The sequence below is a fragment of the Emys orbicularis genome, chromosome 2, assembly GCF_028017835.1.
Source record: "Emys orbicularis isolate rEmyOrb1 chromosome 2, rEmyOrb1.hap1, whole genome shotgun sequence".
Classification (NCBI taxonomy): Eukaryota; Metazoa; Chordata; order Testudines; family Emydidae; genus Emys; species Emys orbicularis.
The window spans coordinates 76,755,828-76,774,128 of record NC_088684.1 but is presented as its reverse complement, the minus strand read 5'-3'; the positions used below and the strand labels follow the sequence as shown (position 1 = coordinate 76,774,128).

The 18,301-nt window shown below is 46.0% G+C and overlaps 1 protein-coding gene across 1 annotated transcript in view; it reads right to left on the bottom strand.

Moving 5' to 3' along the window:
* Positions 1–14,726, bottom strand: part of LOC135875172 (ras-related protein Rab-10-like) — a 53,491-nt gene extending 38,765 nt beyond the window's left edge. Inside the window, exon 1 of the mRNA XM_065400165.1 lies at positions 14,579–14,726. Within this exon, the coding sequence (XP_065256237.1) occupies positions 14,579–14,726 (148 nt within the window). The remainder of the gene's footprint in view (positions 1–14,578) is intronic.
* Between the last annotated feature and the right edge of the window lie 3,575 nt (positions 14,727–18,301).

Below are 18,301 nucleotides of genomic sequence, written 5' to 3'. Positions count from 1 at the left end.
TTTCTTCTTATCCCTTAGCTGTGGACTAATAGCCATAATTCTAGAAATCTCTCTTTAACTTCAATGATTCCAAAATAGAACAAAACTGTCCTTTGTAATTTCCCTAAAATAACTCTCCTCTGATAGAAAAGGAACATGAAAAACATCAGGTTTGTGGTTTCGGTTCTGGTGAAGTCTGTGTTTTAGACTGAGGGGCAGAGCTTAGGGTATGTCTACACTACGAAATTAGGTCGAATTTATAGAAATCGGTTTTATACAGTCGATTGTGTGTGTCCCCACATAAAATGCTCTAAGTGCATTAAGTCGGCGGACCGCGTCCACAGTACCGAGGCTAGCGTCGACTTCCGGAGCGTTGCACTATGGGTAGCTATCCCACAGTTCCCGCAGTCTCCGCTGCCCATTGGAATTCTGGGTTGAGATCCCAATGCCTGATGATGCAAAAACAGTGTCGCGGGGGGTTCTGGGTACATGTCGTCAGGCCCCTCCCCCTCCGTCAGAGCAACGGCAGACAATCGATTCGCGCCTTTTTACCTGGGTTACCTGTGCAGACAACATACCACGGCAAGCATGGAGCCCGCTCAGCTCAGCTCACCGTCACCATATGTCATCTGGGTGCCGGCAGACGTGGTACTGCATTGCTACACAGCAGCAGCTAATTGCCTTTTGGCAGTAGACGGTGCAGTATGACTGGTATCCATCGTCGTCGTATTCCTCAGTGAGTTCGATCAGAGGCACCTGGGCAGACCTGTTTTGTCTCCTGGAGACTCAGTCCTGCTGGCAGTCCTATTGAACCGTCTTGACGACGATGGCTAGCAGTCGTAGTACAACATTTTCTGCCAAGCACCCAGAAGATGCCGATGGCTATCAGTCATGCTGCACCGTCTGCTGCCAGCTTAAGATGTAAAAAATAGATGGACCAGATTTGTTCTGTATTCATTTGCTTCCCCCTCCCTCCGTGAAATCAACGGCCTGCTAAACCCAGGGTTTTGAGTTCAATCTTTGGGGGGGCCATTCTGTGTGACAGTTGTTTGTGATTCTCCCTGATGCACAGCCACCTTTGTTGATTTTAATTCCCTGTACCTGTAAGCCATGTCGTCACTCGCCCCTCCCTCCCTCCCTCCGTCAGACAATAGTTTTGCGCCTTTTTTCAGCCCAGACGCCATAGCACTGGGATCATGGAGCCCGCTCAGATCACCGCGGCAATTATGAGCACTATGAACACCATGCGCATTGTCCTGGAGTATATGCAGAGCCAGAACATGCCAAAGCAAAACCAGGCGAGGAGGCGATTGCAGCGCGGTGACGAGAGTGATGAGGAAATTGACATGGACATAGACCTCTCACAAAGTACAGGCCCCAACAATGTGCAGATCATGGTGTTACTGGGGCAGGTTCATGCCGTGGAACGCCGATTCTGGGCCTGGGAAACAAGCACAGACTGGTGGGACCGCATCGTGTTGCAGGTGTGGGACGATTCCCAGTGGCTGCGAAACTTTCGCACGTGTAAGGGCACTTTCATGGAACTTTGTGACTTGCTTTCCCCTGCCCTGAAGCGCCAGAATACCAGGATGAGAGCAGCCCTCACAGTTGAGAAGCGAATGGCGATAGCCCTGTGGAAGCTTGCAACGCCAGACAGCTACCGGTCAGTCGGGAATCAATTTGGAGTGGGCAAATCTACTGTGGGGGCTGCTGTGATCCAAGTAGCCAACGCAATCAAAGACCTGCTGATATCAAGGGTAGTGACTCTGGGAAACGTGCAGGTCATAGTGGATGGCTTTACTGCAATGGGATTCCCAAACTGTGGTGGGGCGATAGACGGAACCCATATCCCTATCTTGGCACCGGAGCACCAAGCCACCGAGCACATAAACCGCAAGGGGTACTTTTCAATGCTGCTGCAAGCCCTGGCAGATCACAAGGGACGTTTCACTAACATCAACGTGGGATGGCCGGGAAAGGTACATGATGCTCGCGTCTTCAGGAACTCTGGTCTGTTTAAAAAGCTGGAGGAAGGGACTTTCTTCCCGGACCAGAAAATAACCGTTGGGGAGGTTGAAATGCCTATCGTGATCCTTGGGGACCCAGCCTACCCCTTAATGCCATGGCTCATGAAGCCGTACACAGGCAGCCTGGACAGTAGTCAGGACCTGTTCAACTATAGGCTGAGCAAGTGCCGAATGGTGGTGGAATGTGCATTTGGACGTTTAAAAGCGCGCTGGCGCAGTTTACTGACTCGGATAGACCTCAGCGAAGCCAATATTCCAATTGTTATTGCGGCTTGCTGTGCGCTCCACAATATCTGTGAGTAAGGGGGAGACATTTATGGTGGGGTGGGAGGTTGAGGCAAATCGCCTGGCCGCTGATTACGCGCAGCCAGACACCAGGGCGGTTAGAAGAGTACAGCAGGGTGCGGTGCGCATCAGAGAAGCTTTGAAAACGAGTTTTGTGACTGGCCAGGCTACGGTGTGAAACTTCTGTTTGTTTCTCCTTGATGAACCCTCCGCCCTCCCCCCCCGCCCCGGTTCACTCTACTTCCCTGTAAACTAACCACTCTCCCCTCCCCCTTTCGAGCACCGCTTGCAGAGGCAATAAAGTCATTGTTACTTCACATTCATGCATTCTTTATTAATTCATCACACAACTAGGGGGATAACTGCCAAGGTAGCCCGGGAGAGGTGGGGGAGGAGGGAAGGAAAAGGACACACTGCAGTTTAAAACTTTAACACTTATTGAAGGCCAGCCTTCTGATGCTCGGACAATCATCTGGGGTGGAGTGACTGGGTGGCCGGAGGCCCCCCCCACCGCGTTCTTGGGCGTCTGGGTGAGGAGGCTATGGAACTTGGGGAGGAGGGCTGCTGGTTACACAGGGGCTGTAGCGGCGGTCTCTGCTCCTGCTGCCTTTCCTGCAGCTCAACCATACGCTGGAGCATATCAGTTTGATGCTCCAGCAGCCGGAGCATATCAGTTTGATGCTCCAGCAGCCGGAGCATCGACTCTTGCCTTCTGTCAGCAAGCTGACGCCACCTATCCTCTTCAGCCCGCCACTTGCTCTCTTCAGCCCGCCACCTCTCCTCTCGTTCATATTGTGCTTTTTTGCACTCTGACATTGACTGCCTCCACGCATTCTGCTGTGCTCTGTCACCATGGGAGGACATCTGGAGCTCCGAGAACATATCATCCTGAGTCCGCCGTTTTCTCCTTCTAATCTTCACTAGCCTCTGTGAAGGAGAAACATTTGCAGCTGGTGGAGGAGAAGGGAGAGGTGGTTAAAAAAGACACATTTTAGAGAACAATGGGTACACTCTTTCACGTTAAATTTTGCTGTTCACATTACACAGCACATGTGCTTTCGTTACAAGGTCGCATTTTTCCTCTTATATTGAGGGCCTGCCGGTTTGGTGTGAGAGATCACTCACGCAGTGCCAGGCAACAGATTTCAGCTTGTAGGCAGCCATGGTAAGCCACAGTCTTTTGGCTTTTTTAACCTTCTTAACATGTGGGAATGGTTTCAAACAGTAGCGCCCTCATTTCCCATACCAAGCACCCATTGGGTTGGCCATTTAAAATGGGTTTTCAATGTAAAAGGAGGGGCTGCGGTTTCTGGGTTAACATGCAGCACAAACCCAACTACCCCCCCCCCCACACACACCCAATTCTCTGGGATGATCACTTCACCCCTCCCCCCTACCGCGTGACTAACAGCGGGGAACATTTCTGTTCAGCCGAGCAGGAACGGGCACCTCTTAATAAAATCACCCCATCTCAACCAGGTGACCGTGAATGATATCGCTCTCCTGAGGATAACAAAGAGAGATAAGGAATGGATGTTGTCTGCATGCCAGCAAACACCGGGACCATACGCTGCCATGCTTTGTTATGCAATGATTCCAGACTACGTGCTACTGGCCTGGCGTGGCAAAGTGTCCTACCATGGCGGACGGGATAAGGCAGCCCTCCCCAGAAACCTTTTGCAAAGGCTTTGGGAGTACATGAAGGAGAGCTTTCTGGAGATGTCCCTGGAGGATTTCCGCTCCATCCCCATACACGTTAACAGACTTTTCCAGTAGCTGTACTGGCCGCGATTGCCAGGGCAAATTAATCATTAATCATTAAACACGCTTGGTTTTAAACCATGTGTAATATTTACAAAGGTACACTCACCAGAGGTCCCTTGTGTGCCCTCAGGGTCTGGGAGCACGCCTTGGGTGAGTTCGGGGGTTACTGGTTCCAGGTCCAGGGTGATAAACATATCCTGGCTGTTGGGGAAACCGGTTTCTCCGCTTCCTTGCTGTGAGCCATCTTCATTGTCTTCATCATCATCTTCCTCGTACCCCGAACCCACTTCCCTGTTGCGTGATTCTCCATTGATGGAGTCAAAGCACACGGTTGGGGTAGTGGTGGCTGCACCCCCTAGCATGGCATGCAGCGCCGCGTAGAAGCGGCATGTTTGCGGCTCTGCCCCGGACCTTCCGTTTGCCTCTCTGGCTTTGTGGTAGGCTTGCCTTAGCTCCTTAATTTTCACGCGGCACTGCTGTGCGTCCCTGTTATGGCCTGTGTCCTTCATGGCCTTTGAGACTTTTTCTAATATTTTGCCATTTCGTTTACTGCTACGGAGTTCAGCTAGCACTGATTCGTCTCCCCATATGGCGAGCAGATCCCGTAACTCCCGTTCTGTCCATGCTGCAGCTCTTTTGCGATCCTGGGACTCAATCATGGTTACCTGTGCTGATGAGCTCTGCGTGGTCACCTGTGCTCTCCACACTGGGCAAACAGGAAATGAAATTCAAAAGTTCGCGGGGCTTTTCCTGTCTACCTGGTCAGTGCATCTGAGTTGAGAGTGCTGTCCAGAGCGGTCACAATGAAGCACTGTGGGGTAGCTCCCGGAGGCCAATAACGTCAAATTCCGTCCACACTACCCCAAATCCGACCCACAAAGGCCGATTTTAGCGCTAATCCCCTCTTCGGAGGTGGAGTAAAGAAACCGGTTTAAAGGGCCCTTTAAGTCGAAAAAAAGGGCTTCGTCGTGTGAACATGTCCAGGCTTAATTCGATCTAATGCTGCTAAATTCGACCTAAACTCGTAGTGTAGACCAGGCCTTAGATTCGGCACACAAACAATGGTACCTGCACCTCCTTCATGCTGCTTTTTGTTCTCTATAATCTAAGAGCTTCTTTATGCACATATTTAGTACATGGCAAGCTTGGGTGTGAATCTACCCTGGACTAGCCTGCGGTGCACTAACTGTCCATGTGGATCTTGCTGCTGTGCATTAACAGTTCCTTAGTGTGTGCGACTGCTAGTGTACTAAATGTTCACGTAGACAAGCTTTAAGCTTTCATTTAAAAACATAAATAAGCCTCTAGCTGTTATGGTTGCTAAGGTAACTTTAAAAATATGACCCAAGTGTAAATGATGCAGTGACCTCTACCTACATTTGCAGAACCTGAAACCATAGCTCCGAGAGATGTGTTCTGTACCATTCATCTCAATGGGTACTAACACAGATATCAATGACAATACTTTAAGTCAATGCTGTTAACTCACTGCTCACTAAACCATAAAAGAAAGGAGAGAGAAGATCACATTCTTAAGATATACACTATCTACTGTGAGTGACAGCTCAGTTTGACACCACTACTCAACCTCCCTCCCCAAATCAAGAAGCCAAGCTAAAGAAACACTGCAGAGCCCCCTGGTACATGAGCCTGCCCAAGGGGGAGCCAATATCAAGAAGCTCAGCTGGACGCAAGAGCTCCACTGAGGGGAAGCTGAGCCCAGCAGAGCCCATGGGAGTAATCAGACTTCACTCCATGGTTATATTTGAACATCTGCACTCTATTGTGAGCAGCATGTCATGTATGTGGAGCTTATTTTATGGGCAGAGCATGGAAGAGTACCATCACATTTCCCCCCCCCCCCCAATCTGGTCCCCTGCAGAGGAGGTTTATAAGAGAATGCTAGTCACACCCCTAACAATGGAAAGATTGCTGAATTTCAATTATTGCCTGACAAACACAAAGACATGTTTTTTTCAAAAGCCCTTCCTTTCAGATTAATGTTTGATGATTCTGTTATCAAGTTTACTGTGCAGCAAGAGGATAGAAAAATAACCCAGTCTAACAAAGGGCTGATGATATATCAATAAGGAACTTTCATTTTATAGGTTAGAAAGATTAACAATGTTAGGAAGCTTTTGGTTTTTTTCTTATGGTTTTAACCAAATAACATATTTGACTGTGTAAAGATAAAGTACCACTATTCTTCTGCTTCTGTGCTTTACATAAAATCTAAATGTTCCAATGCAAGTTCTCAGAAAATCAACAATTTGATGTTAGAATCATCATTTTGATTCCTACTTGAACCTCGCTGCCTAACTCCTCTATCAAAGGCAAGCATTCACAAAAGTGCAATAAAATGGCAAAATACCAGAAAATCTCCCTTCTTTTAACTTCCAAATGCATCTTATAGCAGACTTTGGGGGATAAGCCTTCAGATGCAAGATTCTACTTAGTATTAAAAGTTGGTGTTGGGGGGGCTGTTTGGGTGGAGAGGTTTAAATTATTATATGGGTTGTGCCCTTCAGCTGCTGAAAATTCTCACTGAAACTTTAATGGAAGGAAAAAATGAAATAATACAATTGGCAGCTGTAATAAATGTTATGTGAAACTTTCTTGAAGAAATTAGTAAAGGTGGCTGGAAATATAATTTTACCGAAACATGCTTATATGCTCATATCAGGCAACCTACAAATTTGAAGAAAAATATTCATTCTTGCATTTCAAAGAACCACTTATAGAATTTGCTTTAATTGTTTGTTTAGCTTTCTACAGCAGATGTTACAGCACTTGATAGGGACATGATATGTGGTGGAAGTTTGGAAGGTCACTTTCAAAATGTTGAGTTGGGAATACTTTAAAAAATTATAACCCAGCGAGGCAATTCTAGCCCTACAGGAAAACAGTTCTTATTTGACATAAATTTTAATAATAAATTGACAAGAGTTTTTTATGTATAGAAAAGGAACTAGAGACTGCTGAATCAGACCAAAATGTAATCTAAATTAAAATAAGGCATATTGACTTCTTAAGTCAACTTAAATGTATTGACCTAAAAAGGTCAATGAACGTTAGTGAAAAACAGAAGTCAATATGTACTGCATGCATGAATTGTTCATGTCTTTATATGAAGTTTCAAGCAAACTTAGCAAATTGAAAAGACAAGAAAGAAAAATGAAAAATATAGCGCCAAAGACAGCTCACAGATTTCAGATGGTTTTAGGCCAATGCATTATATAATATGATCAACATAACAAAACTAACATTGATCACCAGCCCAGAGAAAAAGTTATTTGAATACAGGAGCTTGTATTTTCTTCTTTGGATTCTTCATATAAAACCCAGAATGTGATATAAACCAGACCAACTTCTAAGTGTGATTTCTAAACTATTATAGCCATAGGGTATTTATGATTCATTCTTTCTTTATATTTAAATAATAAAAATGTCTATTCAAGGTTCCAGGAGAACTAACATAATTAAGTATGTAACAATAAATACAACTAAATTAAAACTCATCAGCTTTAAAATAATCAGTTCCACAGAAACTCAGCCAGCCAGCCAACCACCCCCACACACCCTCTTCAGCATCTAGGAAGCATACTCTCAGCCCTTTCCAAAACCCCTCTCAATCAGGTGCCTTTTACAGCATGCCCAGAAAGTCACCAAATTCAGGCTATTTCAGGTCAAGACAGGAAGCAAGTTCCAGAGTCTTAGAATCTTCACAGAGAATGCCCTGCCAACTATCCTGCTCTCTTATAAAGAGGGGGATCCAGCCTGAACACCTCCACTGGCCATAGCTGTGGCAGTATGCCATGCGGAGAGAGGCAATCCCTTAGGTAGACAGGTCCAAGGCTATTAAGGGCTTCATAGGCCATAGCTAGAGACCAATGGGCAACCAGTGCCCCACTCAATAAGCAATCAGATGCATTCTGCACAAGCTTTAGTCTTCAAATGGTTTTAAATTTAAGGTGTAGTCTCATGCATCACATTGCAATATGCTAATCCTCAGATAGCAAAAGCACGGATAACAGTGGTAACTCTGCATCTGAAAGAAAAGGTCGTAACTTCCTCGCCAAAAAGTTTATTGGGTCACTGCTGTAATATGATTGTCAAACAACAGCGGGGAGTCTAAAGTCACCCCTAAGTTGCAACACTAGTAACTAATGGCAGATGTATTCCTTTAATCAAAGGGGATGATATTACCTCTGCCATCTCTTCCAGAGGCTTTTCCCAGCCCACCATCTCTCTCATCTGGGTGAGCTTCAGCTAGCTTGCTCTCATTCGTGCCTTCATCTCAACTAGACATTGGCTGAGGCACTGAACTGCACTGTCCAGATCAGACTAGACAGACCTACAGTTAATCTAAACCATACTGATGGGACTGCACCCCATGCCTCCTTACTGACCCTCCTAACTGACCCATATATGAACAGGAGGGATGACAGAATGGCATCCTGCGAGACCTCACATTTGAGAGCTCTTTGAGAGGAGAATAGCCCACAACTATCCACTAAGATCTCTCTGAAAGAAAAGAGCAAAGCCACTGAGGAGCAGCCCTATCCATTCCTGTCAGATTATGCAGATGAGTCACCAACATACCATGATCAATGGTATCGAAGGCAGCTGATAGATCTAAAAATACCAGCACGGACACCTCATCATCATCTACTGCCAGGAGGAGATCACTGACTCTGTGACAAAGTCAGATCTATATACCCAGATTGACATGGTTAATGGCATCTAGATAATGTGAGAGTTGTCCCAGTACAATCTTCTCCACAGTCTTATCCAAGAAGTGAAAATGTGTTACTGATCGACAATTAGCAAGAGTGTCAGCATCAAGCAACATCTTCTTGAGCAAAGGTTGCATTATTGCTTCCTTCAAAGCAATAGACAGCTTCCACTCTCTAAGAGAGGTGTTGATGATCTCCACAAGCAAGGGAGTCAGTACTTCACCAGTGGCCTTCAACAGCCAGGAAGGACATAGATCCAAAGCACAGGTTGTGGGATGAAGTTCTCTTAACACATTCAGTACCTCAGAAAGCATCACTGACTGAAACTCTAGCAGAAAAGATGAGGCCCTTGTTCCCTCAAGACCTTGCACTGCCACCACAGAAGCAGACAGCTCATCCCTACAGTGATCCCAATAACAAGCAATATCTTCACAATGGGAGGGAATCAGATCAGCTACCAAGTCAAGACAGTGGTTTAACCACCCAAAACAAATCCGCGACCTGAGATTTTGCAGATTTAGAATTAACCTAAACAAGGACAAGGCTCTTGTCTTTCTGAATAAGTTTCCATGGAGTTAATCAGCAACAAATCCATTTGTAGGAAAGTCCTAAATGTATCAGCTACTATGGGGAGAGGAAACCTACTCCTCAAAAGTGTACAGCCGGACTTGAAAATCTAATTCCTGAAATCTTCTGCTGCTGCTTCTAATGAGGGCAGAGGGGAAGGAAGGAGAGCATCCTAAGCCTCAAGAAGCAGAATGATCCAATGGTTAAGAAACTAGCTTAAGACTTTAAAGACCTGGGTTCAAGTCCCTGCTCTACCACATCCTTCCTCTGAGATCTTGGGCTAGCCACTTGGCCTCTCTGTGCCATCTGTAAAATGGGGATTATAGTACTTCCCTACCTTAGAGAGGTAGGGGAAACAGTGAGACATTTAGATACTAAGGGAATGAGGGCTACAGAAATACAATATAGAGAGATAAACCTAAACTTGTGGGGATTGGTCTGTGTAGGGGAAACTGGTCAGGGTAATTGATCCTAGATAGCTTGCTGGCAAGTGGGCCAGAACATGGTAGGGATGGAGGCCAATTTAATTTGGGCCCAAATAGCTCTGAAACAGAATGAGGGTGTGGTTATACACTCATACTACATATTAAACATGCTGTCCCTCTCATTCATATCAAGTAGTATCTCACTCTGTGAGTAATCACGTGTATTGTTAAATAATAGACTGCAAATTAGACTACTCGTGGAGAAAGGTACTCCTCAATATAAATAAGAGCAACAGAATCTGGCGCTGTTCCAAAAAACAGGAAACATGTAGATTACTATTGGTGTTATCAGTACATACAGTCCATTAGATTTTATAGACCATATTTACATACAGTACCATATGTAACAACGATTCAAGCCTACACTCTTCTTTTATAAAATGAATGTCAGGGAGTCCACGTAGACGTCTAGAATTAGTTCATTTACCTACAAGATGGTATAAACCAATTTGCAAATCTAGAGAAAAAGAAACCTCTGTCTGAAAGGAGATTGCAGTTTTAGGTTTCTGTAATTTACCCATAACAAAACAAAGACAAAAAATGTTACACACACCCACACTCATGAATGTGTCCCTTTGAACAGAAATTCAAAATACGATTGTCTGCTCCTTCCCTACCCCGAAAAAGTGGAACTTGTATTTTGAATTTCTGTTCAAAGGGATGCAGTCAACTGTCTGCTACTTCCCTTCCCCCAAAAAGTGGAACTTGAATGCATCCCTTTGAACAGAAATTCAAAATACATTTGTCTGTTCCTTCCCTTCTGTTCTTTCCCTTCCCCCAAGTAAATGGAAGCTTCACCTTTTTAGAACCAAGAGCTCCACAAATATTTTCCCACATAGAAGCACATGGCACCGTCGAGAAGACAATAGCTAGGATAACAACTTATTTCATACCTATAATAAATAAAACAAATAAAGTACTGTGCAGACGTTTCATGTTCACTTGTACACAAGATTTTTTTGTTCCTAGGCTTTCCCTATGGCTTTCTATCCTGTGCCATTGTTTAAATAAAAAGTTATTCTTTGTAGTCTGCTATTCTCAATATGATTCATCTGTCTTATGATCCGTGTAAGTTTAATTAGAAAACTGCTTATAATTCACCCAAACTGTATAATTGAAGAGGAGGAAGGGCAACCATCCCTGAGAGTTTAAGTGCTGCATAAAATGCTTTCAGTGAAAATTTACTGTGAATGCATGTTTTCATTTTCTAAAATATATAATTTTAGAAAGTTTCAACAAGTAGAGTCTATTAACAACAGCTACAAGACATTATTTTTTGTAGTCTCACCAGGCTTACTTGTAGCAACATGGAATGCCTAGTTGCCATGACATAAAAAGAGACCCTCAACAGTTCCCCTCCAATCTTTTTTCTTCTATGACTACTATCTTTATCTCTGAATAAAGGTAAGTTGATGACACACAACCCCACCAAAAACTCAGATTCCTAGGGGACTAAATATCTCAGAGTACTGGTAAAGGCCTTTTACTTCATTTCCAGTTGAAATTCCAGCCGGATAGGTAATGATTAATAGCCATTCATAACCTTCAGATGAGTGTGCAATGGGCTGCAAGAAAGGAAAGCTCTCAGTCAAGACTGTACCAGACATATGTCCAAATCAAAATTGCTACTCTTGTTGGTAGACTTAGTAAAGAGACAGAAGTTTAGATGGACATAAAGTCTGAACTGTTCTATCATCACTGGAAACTGTCCCTCCAGGATACAGTTGAGGCCCATTGGGAAGCTGCTGCAGAAATTTAGGCTACATCTACACTACAGGGGGGGGGGGTCGATTTAAGATACGCAAATTCAGCTACGCAAATAGCGTAGCTGAATTCGACGTATCAGATCCGACTTACCCTGTTGTGAGGACGGCGGCAAAATCGACTGCCACGGCTCCCAGTCGACGGCGCTTACTCCCACCTCCGCTGGTGGAGTAAGCGCGTCGATTCGGGGATCGATTGTCGCGTCCTGACGAGACGCGATAAGTCGATCCCCAAGAGATCGATTTCTACCCGCCGATTCAGGCGGGTAGTGTAGACCTAGCCTTAAACTGTTGCTTCCTGCATTGTACTTTTCTGGACAGGAGGCTTCCTACTGCCAATACTGTTAGTCTGGCACTTATCATCAGCGCAACCCACTTAGTTTAAAAATCTAGGGCCAATGTATACTACAAAATTTACTTGCTTGGGATTTTGAAATCAGATGCAAATAATCGTTATTCAGATTTGGATAATTTGCTTACCGCATGGATGGGACATAAAACTTTCTTAAAAGTTTCTGAAAACCACATTAAGACTTGACTTTTGAAAATACACTCCTAATATGATCAGTTTTGTAATATACAGGAGCTTTCGATTCTTGAGTGAACAGAGGTAGAGTATCAGAAATTCCATCTGTTTGAGAAAAAAATCTCAGGGGCATGAGTTCACTTCCAATATTAGGTATCATCATGAAAGCAGACATTCACTTTCACAGGTATTCCACAGGGATGACGTAGGTTCCATCATTATTACAGGTTTCAAAGATCAATTTCACTATCCGACACCTCCCTTGCTGATAGGCTCTGCTATCCTTATTCGTATAGGTTTCAATGGAATGACTTGCAGAGTAGGATACTACTCAACTTAAGTAAGGGAGTTAGAAACTGGGCCAAATTCATCCAGCTCTCATAGGGCCAGATTCTGACTTCCTCACTTACATTAAGTATTCATATTTAAATCAATATCAATTGAGGAGAAAGATATTAGTCAACATTTCTAACTATAAGGGTAATAATTGTATGAGGCTTTCAATAAGAACACCGGTCAGGGATGGTCTAGGGCAGCATTTCTCAAACTGGGGTCCACAGACCGAGGATACCCCAGACCAGGAATACCCCAGCCGGCCCTGCTGATCAACTCCTTCCCCTCCCTCCCAGTGCCTCCTGCATGCCAGGGAACAGCTGTTCAGCAGCATGCAGGAGGCGCTGGAAGGTAGGGGAAGGAGCAGGGATGGGGTGCGCTCGGGGGAGGAGGTGGAATCATGTTTGGGGCTGCCGGCCCTGCTGATCAACTCCTTCCCCTCCCTCCCAGTGCCTCCTGCATGCCAGGGAACAGCTGTTCAGCAGCATGCAGGAGGCGCTGGAAGGTAGGGGAAGGAGCAGGGATGGGGTGCGCTCGGGGGAGGAGGTGGAATCATGTTTGGGGCTGCCGGCCTTGCTGATCAACTCCTTCCCCTCCCTCCCAGTGCCTCCTGCATGCTGGGGAACAGCTGTTCAGGGGCATGCAGGAGGCGCTAGGAGGGAGGGAGAGGAGTGGGGACAAAGTGCGCTGGGGGGAGAGGCAAGGAAGAGGAGGGGCAGAGGTGGAGCAGGGGCAGAAAGAGGTGGGGGTTTGGCCCTAGAGGAAGGGATGGAGTGGTGGCGGGGCATAGGGCTGAGCAGTGGGGGCTTGGAGGTCCCTGAAAATTTTTAAATGAAAAGGGGTCCTCGAGTTGCTGAAGTTTGAGAACTGCTGGTCTAGGGCATATGCAGAACTGCTGGAACATGCAGGTTTCTCTGCACACTTTTTCTATAAGTTTCCACTAAACAGCACATGAAATAAGGCAATTACAAACGCAGCCATCCACACCTATGGAAGAAGAAGAGATTCTCTTGGAGATACTATGCCTGACAAATCATTATCTACAAGGTCAGTAAAATAGATGGAAAGGATTTTAACTTTGTACTATCATTGAAGGTGAAGGAACTAGGCATTTTAATTTAGATTGTAAATTTTTTTGGAGCAGGGAGCATAATTTTCTGTGTGTGTGTACAGTACCTAGCACAATGGGGCCTTGACTTAGGCCTTGTCTACACTACAGGGGAAATTCGATCTAAGCTACATAATTTGAGTTACGTGAATAGCTCAGATCTATTTATGTCTCTCCGTGGACTCCCCCTACTCTTCTCGATCTGGTGGAGTACAGGAGTTGACGGGAGAGCGATCTGCGGTCGATTTAGTGGGTCTTCACTAGATCCGCTAAATCCACCGCCGATGCATCGATCACCGCTCAGGGATCCCCTGGTAAGTGTAGTTAAATTCTCTAGGCACTACTGCAATACATTTTTTAAAACAAATAATAATAATTTTAAGACCAACAGGAGGATGTCACAGATATAATATTAATTATGCCAACACATGACAGCTGGTAAGAGGAAGATTTGGAGGTGGAAAGACAGTACCATGCATTTCTCCCTATTTAGGGCCTCACCATCAGTGTTTAAATGTCTAATTTAGCAAAGACTGGAAATGTGTTTCAGAATAAAAGTAGGTCTTGAAGATACAAATAAATATTTGTTTAGTGTGAAAGTGTGTGTGTGACAGTCTGCCAAGGTGTGAATGTGTGCGTGTCAGGGTGAGAACGCAGGGGGCGTCAGTCTGTCAGGGTGTGAATGTGTGTGTCAGGGTGTGAATGTGGGGGTGTCAGTCTGTCAGGGTGTTAATGTGGGTGTGTATGTCAGTGTGAATGTGTGTGTCAGGGTGTGAATGCGAGGGTCAGTGCATGAATGCGAGGGTCAGGGTGTGAATGCCGGGTGTATGTCAGTGTGTCGGGGTGTGAATACGGGTGTGTGTCAGCCTGTGAGGGTGTGAATGCGGGGGTGTATGTCAGTGTGTCGGGGTGTGAATGCAGGTGTGTGTCAGCCTGTGAATGTGTGTGTGGGGGGGGTATCAGTGTGGATTGCCAGAGCCCGGGCGCTGGCTCCGTGTCACTCACCGACGGTGGCGATGTAGGAGGCGGCGCGGGGCGGCCCGGGCTCCGTGTACCTCCTCACGATGGAGGTTTTCCCCACGCAGGACTCCCCGGCCATCACTATTTTCACCAGCAGCGGCTTCCCCGCGGAGCGGGGCCCCGGCCCAGCCATGTCCCGTCCGGGGGGCCCGTCATGTGGTCCCGGAAAGGAGCGAGCGGCGGGAACACCCGGCCTGCGCAGAACCGAAACCGGCCGGGCCCAGGGGCACCCCGGGGACAAGGGGCGGTTCCTTCCGAGCCTCAAGGACGGGCAGGAGGGACCCGCCTTTGTCGCTTGCGGCTGCAGCTGCCCCGGGACTCTCCGGCCTTGCAAAACAGCCGCCTGCGCTGCCCCGCACCAGCCGCTTCCCACCGCCCGGCTGTGTGTGTGAGCGTCTGGGGGTGGTGGGGCTGTGTCTGTCTGTCTGTGTGTGTGAGCGTCTGGGGGTGGGGCTGTGTCTGTCTGTCTGTGTGTGTGAGCGTCTGGGGGTGGGGCTGTGTGTGTCTGTCTGTGTGTGTGAGCGTCTGGGGGTGGGGCTGTGTGTGTCTGTCTGTCTGTGTGTGTGAGCGTCTGGGGGTGGTGGGGCTGTGTCTGTCTGTCTGTCTATGTGTGTGAGCGTCTGGGGGTGGTGGAGCTGTGACTGTCTGTGTGTGTGTGTGAGCGTCTGGGGGTGGTGGGGCTGTCTGTGTGAGCGTTTGGGGGTAGTGGGGCTGTCTGTCTGTGTGAGCGTTTGGGGATGGTCACGCTGTGTCTGTCTGTCTGTGTGAGCGTCTGGAGGTGGTGCGGCTGTGTCTGTCTGTCTGTGCATCTGGGGGTGGTGGGGCTGTGTCTGTCTGTCTGTGTGAGCATCTGGGGGTGGTCGGGCTCTGTCTGTGCATCTGGGGGTGGTGGGGCTGTGTCTGTCTGTCTTTGTGAGCATCTTGGGGTGGTCGGGCTGTGTCTGTCTGTGTGAGCGTCTGGGGGTGGTGGGGCTGTCTGTCTGCGTGCCTGCCTGCGAGCGAGCTCTGGGTGGAGGGGGCCCTGTCTGTCTGAGCTCCCCGAGGGCTCTGTCTGTGCCTCCTCCATTAGCCCCTATCTGACTTTTCTTCCCCTTGGCAAATCCTGGCGCCCAAGCCCCAGTCCCTGCGCTAGGAGGTTCTACAAAAAAGGCGCAGAAGTGTTTCCATCCTCATGCTCAGAAATGAGCAGTGTGAAGCCTGCACCACCCTTCACGTGCGGAGTGTCCAATGTCAGTATGTCACACAAACCCAGCTGACTTTTGTGTAAAGGTCAGATGGAAAAGTAAAGTAGTTGTTCCAAACAAAGGGTTAATCGTTTGAAGAGTAATTTGTAATGCTTATTTCTAGAGGGGAAATAAAGGGTTGATCATTTAAGGGCAGTTTCTTGAGAGATGACGGTTCTGTGGTAAGCCTAACAGGAACTTAGCTCAGAAAGTCGATTAAGACACCCACTCAGCTCATTTGTTATTTCTCAACAGGGCACAATACATTTTAATGCAGAGTTCATATGCTATAGATCAGGGGTACTCAAATTGGGGGTCAGGACCCCTCAGGGGTTCACAAGGTTATTACCTGGGGGGTCACGAACTGTCAGCCTCCCACCCAAACCCCGCTTTGCCTCCAGCATTTATAATGGTGTTAAATATATAAAAACGTGTTTTTAATTTATTAGGGGGGGTCGCATTCAGAGGCTTGCTACATGAAAGGGGTCACTAGTACAAAAGTTTGAGAACCACTGCTATAGATACAATTCTGTCTTTTCCAGTACTGCTTACTACAGCAGCAAAACAAAACAAACAACAACATTAAGGGGAGTAAAAGAACATCCTGTATACACAAGCAGACACATTGTATACACTAGCCAAACCTCATCCACGATCCATTCCCTTCTGACATAGCTATCCTTATAAACAGCGTCAGAGCAAGAAGATCTGCTGATCTTCCCCTTTTGCTGCTTAATTCATCAAATATAGTGAAACAAAGTATATAACCCTGAAGAATGAAAGTAATTAAGCACCTTAGTTGTCACATGTGTGAAGTACAGCTTAGGGTTCTGAACACCGGACTATATCAGAAAATCCAAGAGCTCAAGAGCTCCAGTCCTGGTTCTGTCACTGATTGTTTATCTGCCCTTGGCCAAATCACTTAACTTCTGAATCAGTTTCTCCTCCTGTGAAATGGGGATAATAATATAATGTATGGATATATTTTTAGAGATAACAGGCCTATTATAGCTGGACATCCCACTGGGATAAAGACTAGCATCCTCACTAGCCAGTTGGTAATCCTCACCATTCTGAAATATGGAACAGTCAATAATGGTCTTTCTTCCCGCGAAAGTATACTTCAGACCACTGGGAAATACTGGGTTCTGATTAGTAAGAGGCAGTGATTTATAATTCAAATTGGTCTTGACTCAATGTATTTTATGTGGTGTTCTTTTTCAGAAGAATTACAATGTTGGAACCTTGAGGTGGGCTTTTAAAAATAGTTTCAAATAATAAAGAATCTGTATCTTTTTGCAATTTGGCTTAAAATTACATGGGGTCACTTGTTATTTTATGCCAGATTCCAAGAACCATCACTAGACTACACAAAATGTACTGTAGAAATTACTGGGATGGTTATGTACTAGAGGATATAATTTCTATAATTATTTAAAAAAAAAACAGTAGGCAAATTGTTTGGCATGGAGCAATATAGTCATTGACAACTGAGACTCTGGCCCATAACAGTCTCAGAGCTTCTGCTACTACTCTGTCTGTGTTACACATGCATCATACTGATTGTGCTTGTCCACCCTTCTACTTCTTGTCCCGAACTCCCTTGGTGGCTCTATCTTGAATTTAGCTGTATGTGTAAAAATGTCTACTGCAATGCTGAGCTCCATGCTGGGTGGGATCACATTTGGACTTGGACTTGGGGCCAGAGGCTGCATGTCAGCCATCTCTCCATTTTAGGATTAGAGAAATCTGCAAGGACTTTCCCCCCACATTTTTACTTTGTTTCATCACAGATGAGGAGACAGAGAGCTTCAACAGTGCCCATACTACAAACCCACGAGGAGCATAGGAACCAGTAATTTACAGTTTATTTTATATCAACTTCCTGGCATCATATAAGACACAGAAAATGGATTCTGATAATTTACTTTTCTCAGCTGTGATGTGTTATCAGCTCACATTCCAAGAGAGTTCTAGTCTAACTAAGGCTATGTCATCACTGAAGGGTTAAGTCATCTACACTCAAGTTCGCTGGTCTGAAGTTAGCCTAGCTTGAGTGAGAGCAGCTACACTGTGAAAGAATGCTCAAGCTGCACAAAAGTTTCTGCAGTGATTGTTTTAGCAGCTGATGAGTTGTTCTAATTGAGCTGTAGACTATCCCCCTGCCATGCCCACCAACTCCGTTAAAAGCACTACCATGCTCAAGTTAACAGGTTTTGTGTTTAGACAGTATTTAAGTTAGGGGCAACACTTGAGTTGCAACTCAAATGAACTCTGCAGTGAAACCCTAAAGTGGCCCATGTCACCATTGCTAAAGCTACAATATCACTTTCCTCTTCTTTCCCCCCACCACTCTACTCACATTCCTATCCACAAGAGGACAGTCTTTCCATCTGTTATTACCAGCTACAACATAGTTTTAAGGTCAATCCCTTTAAAAATTAGCAGTGGGTAAATGCAACATAACAAAATGCTGAAAACACAG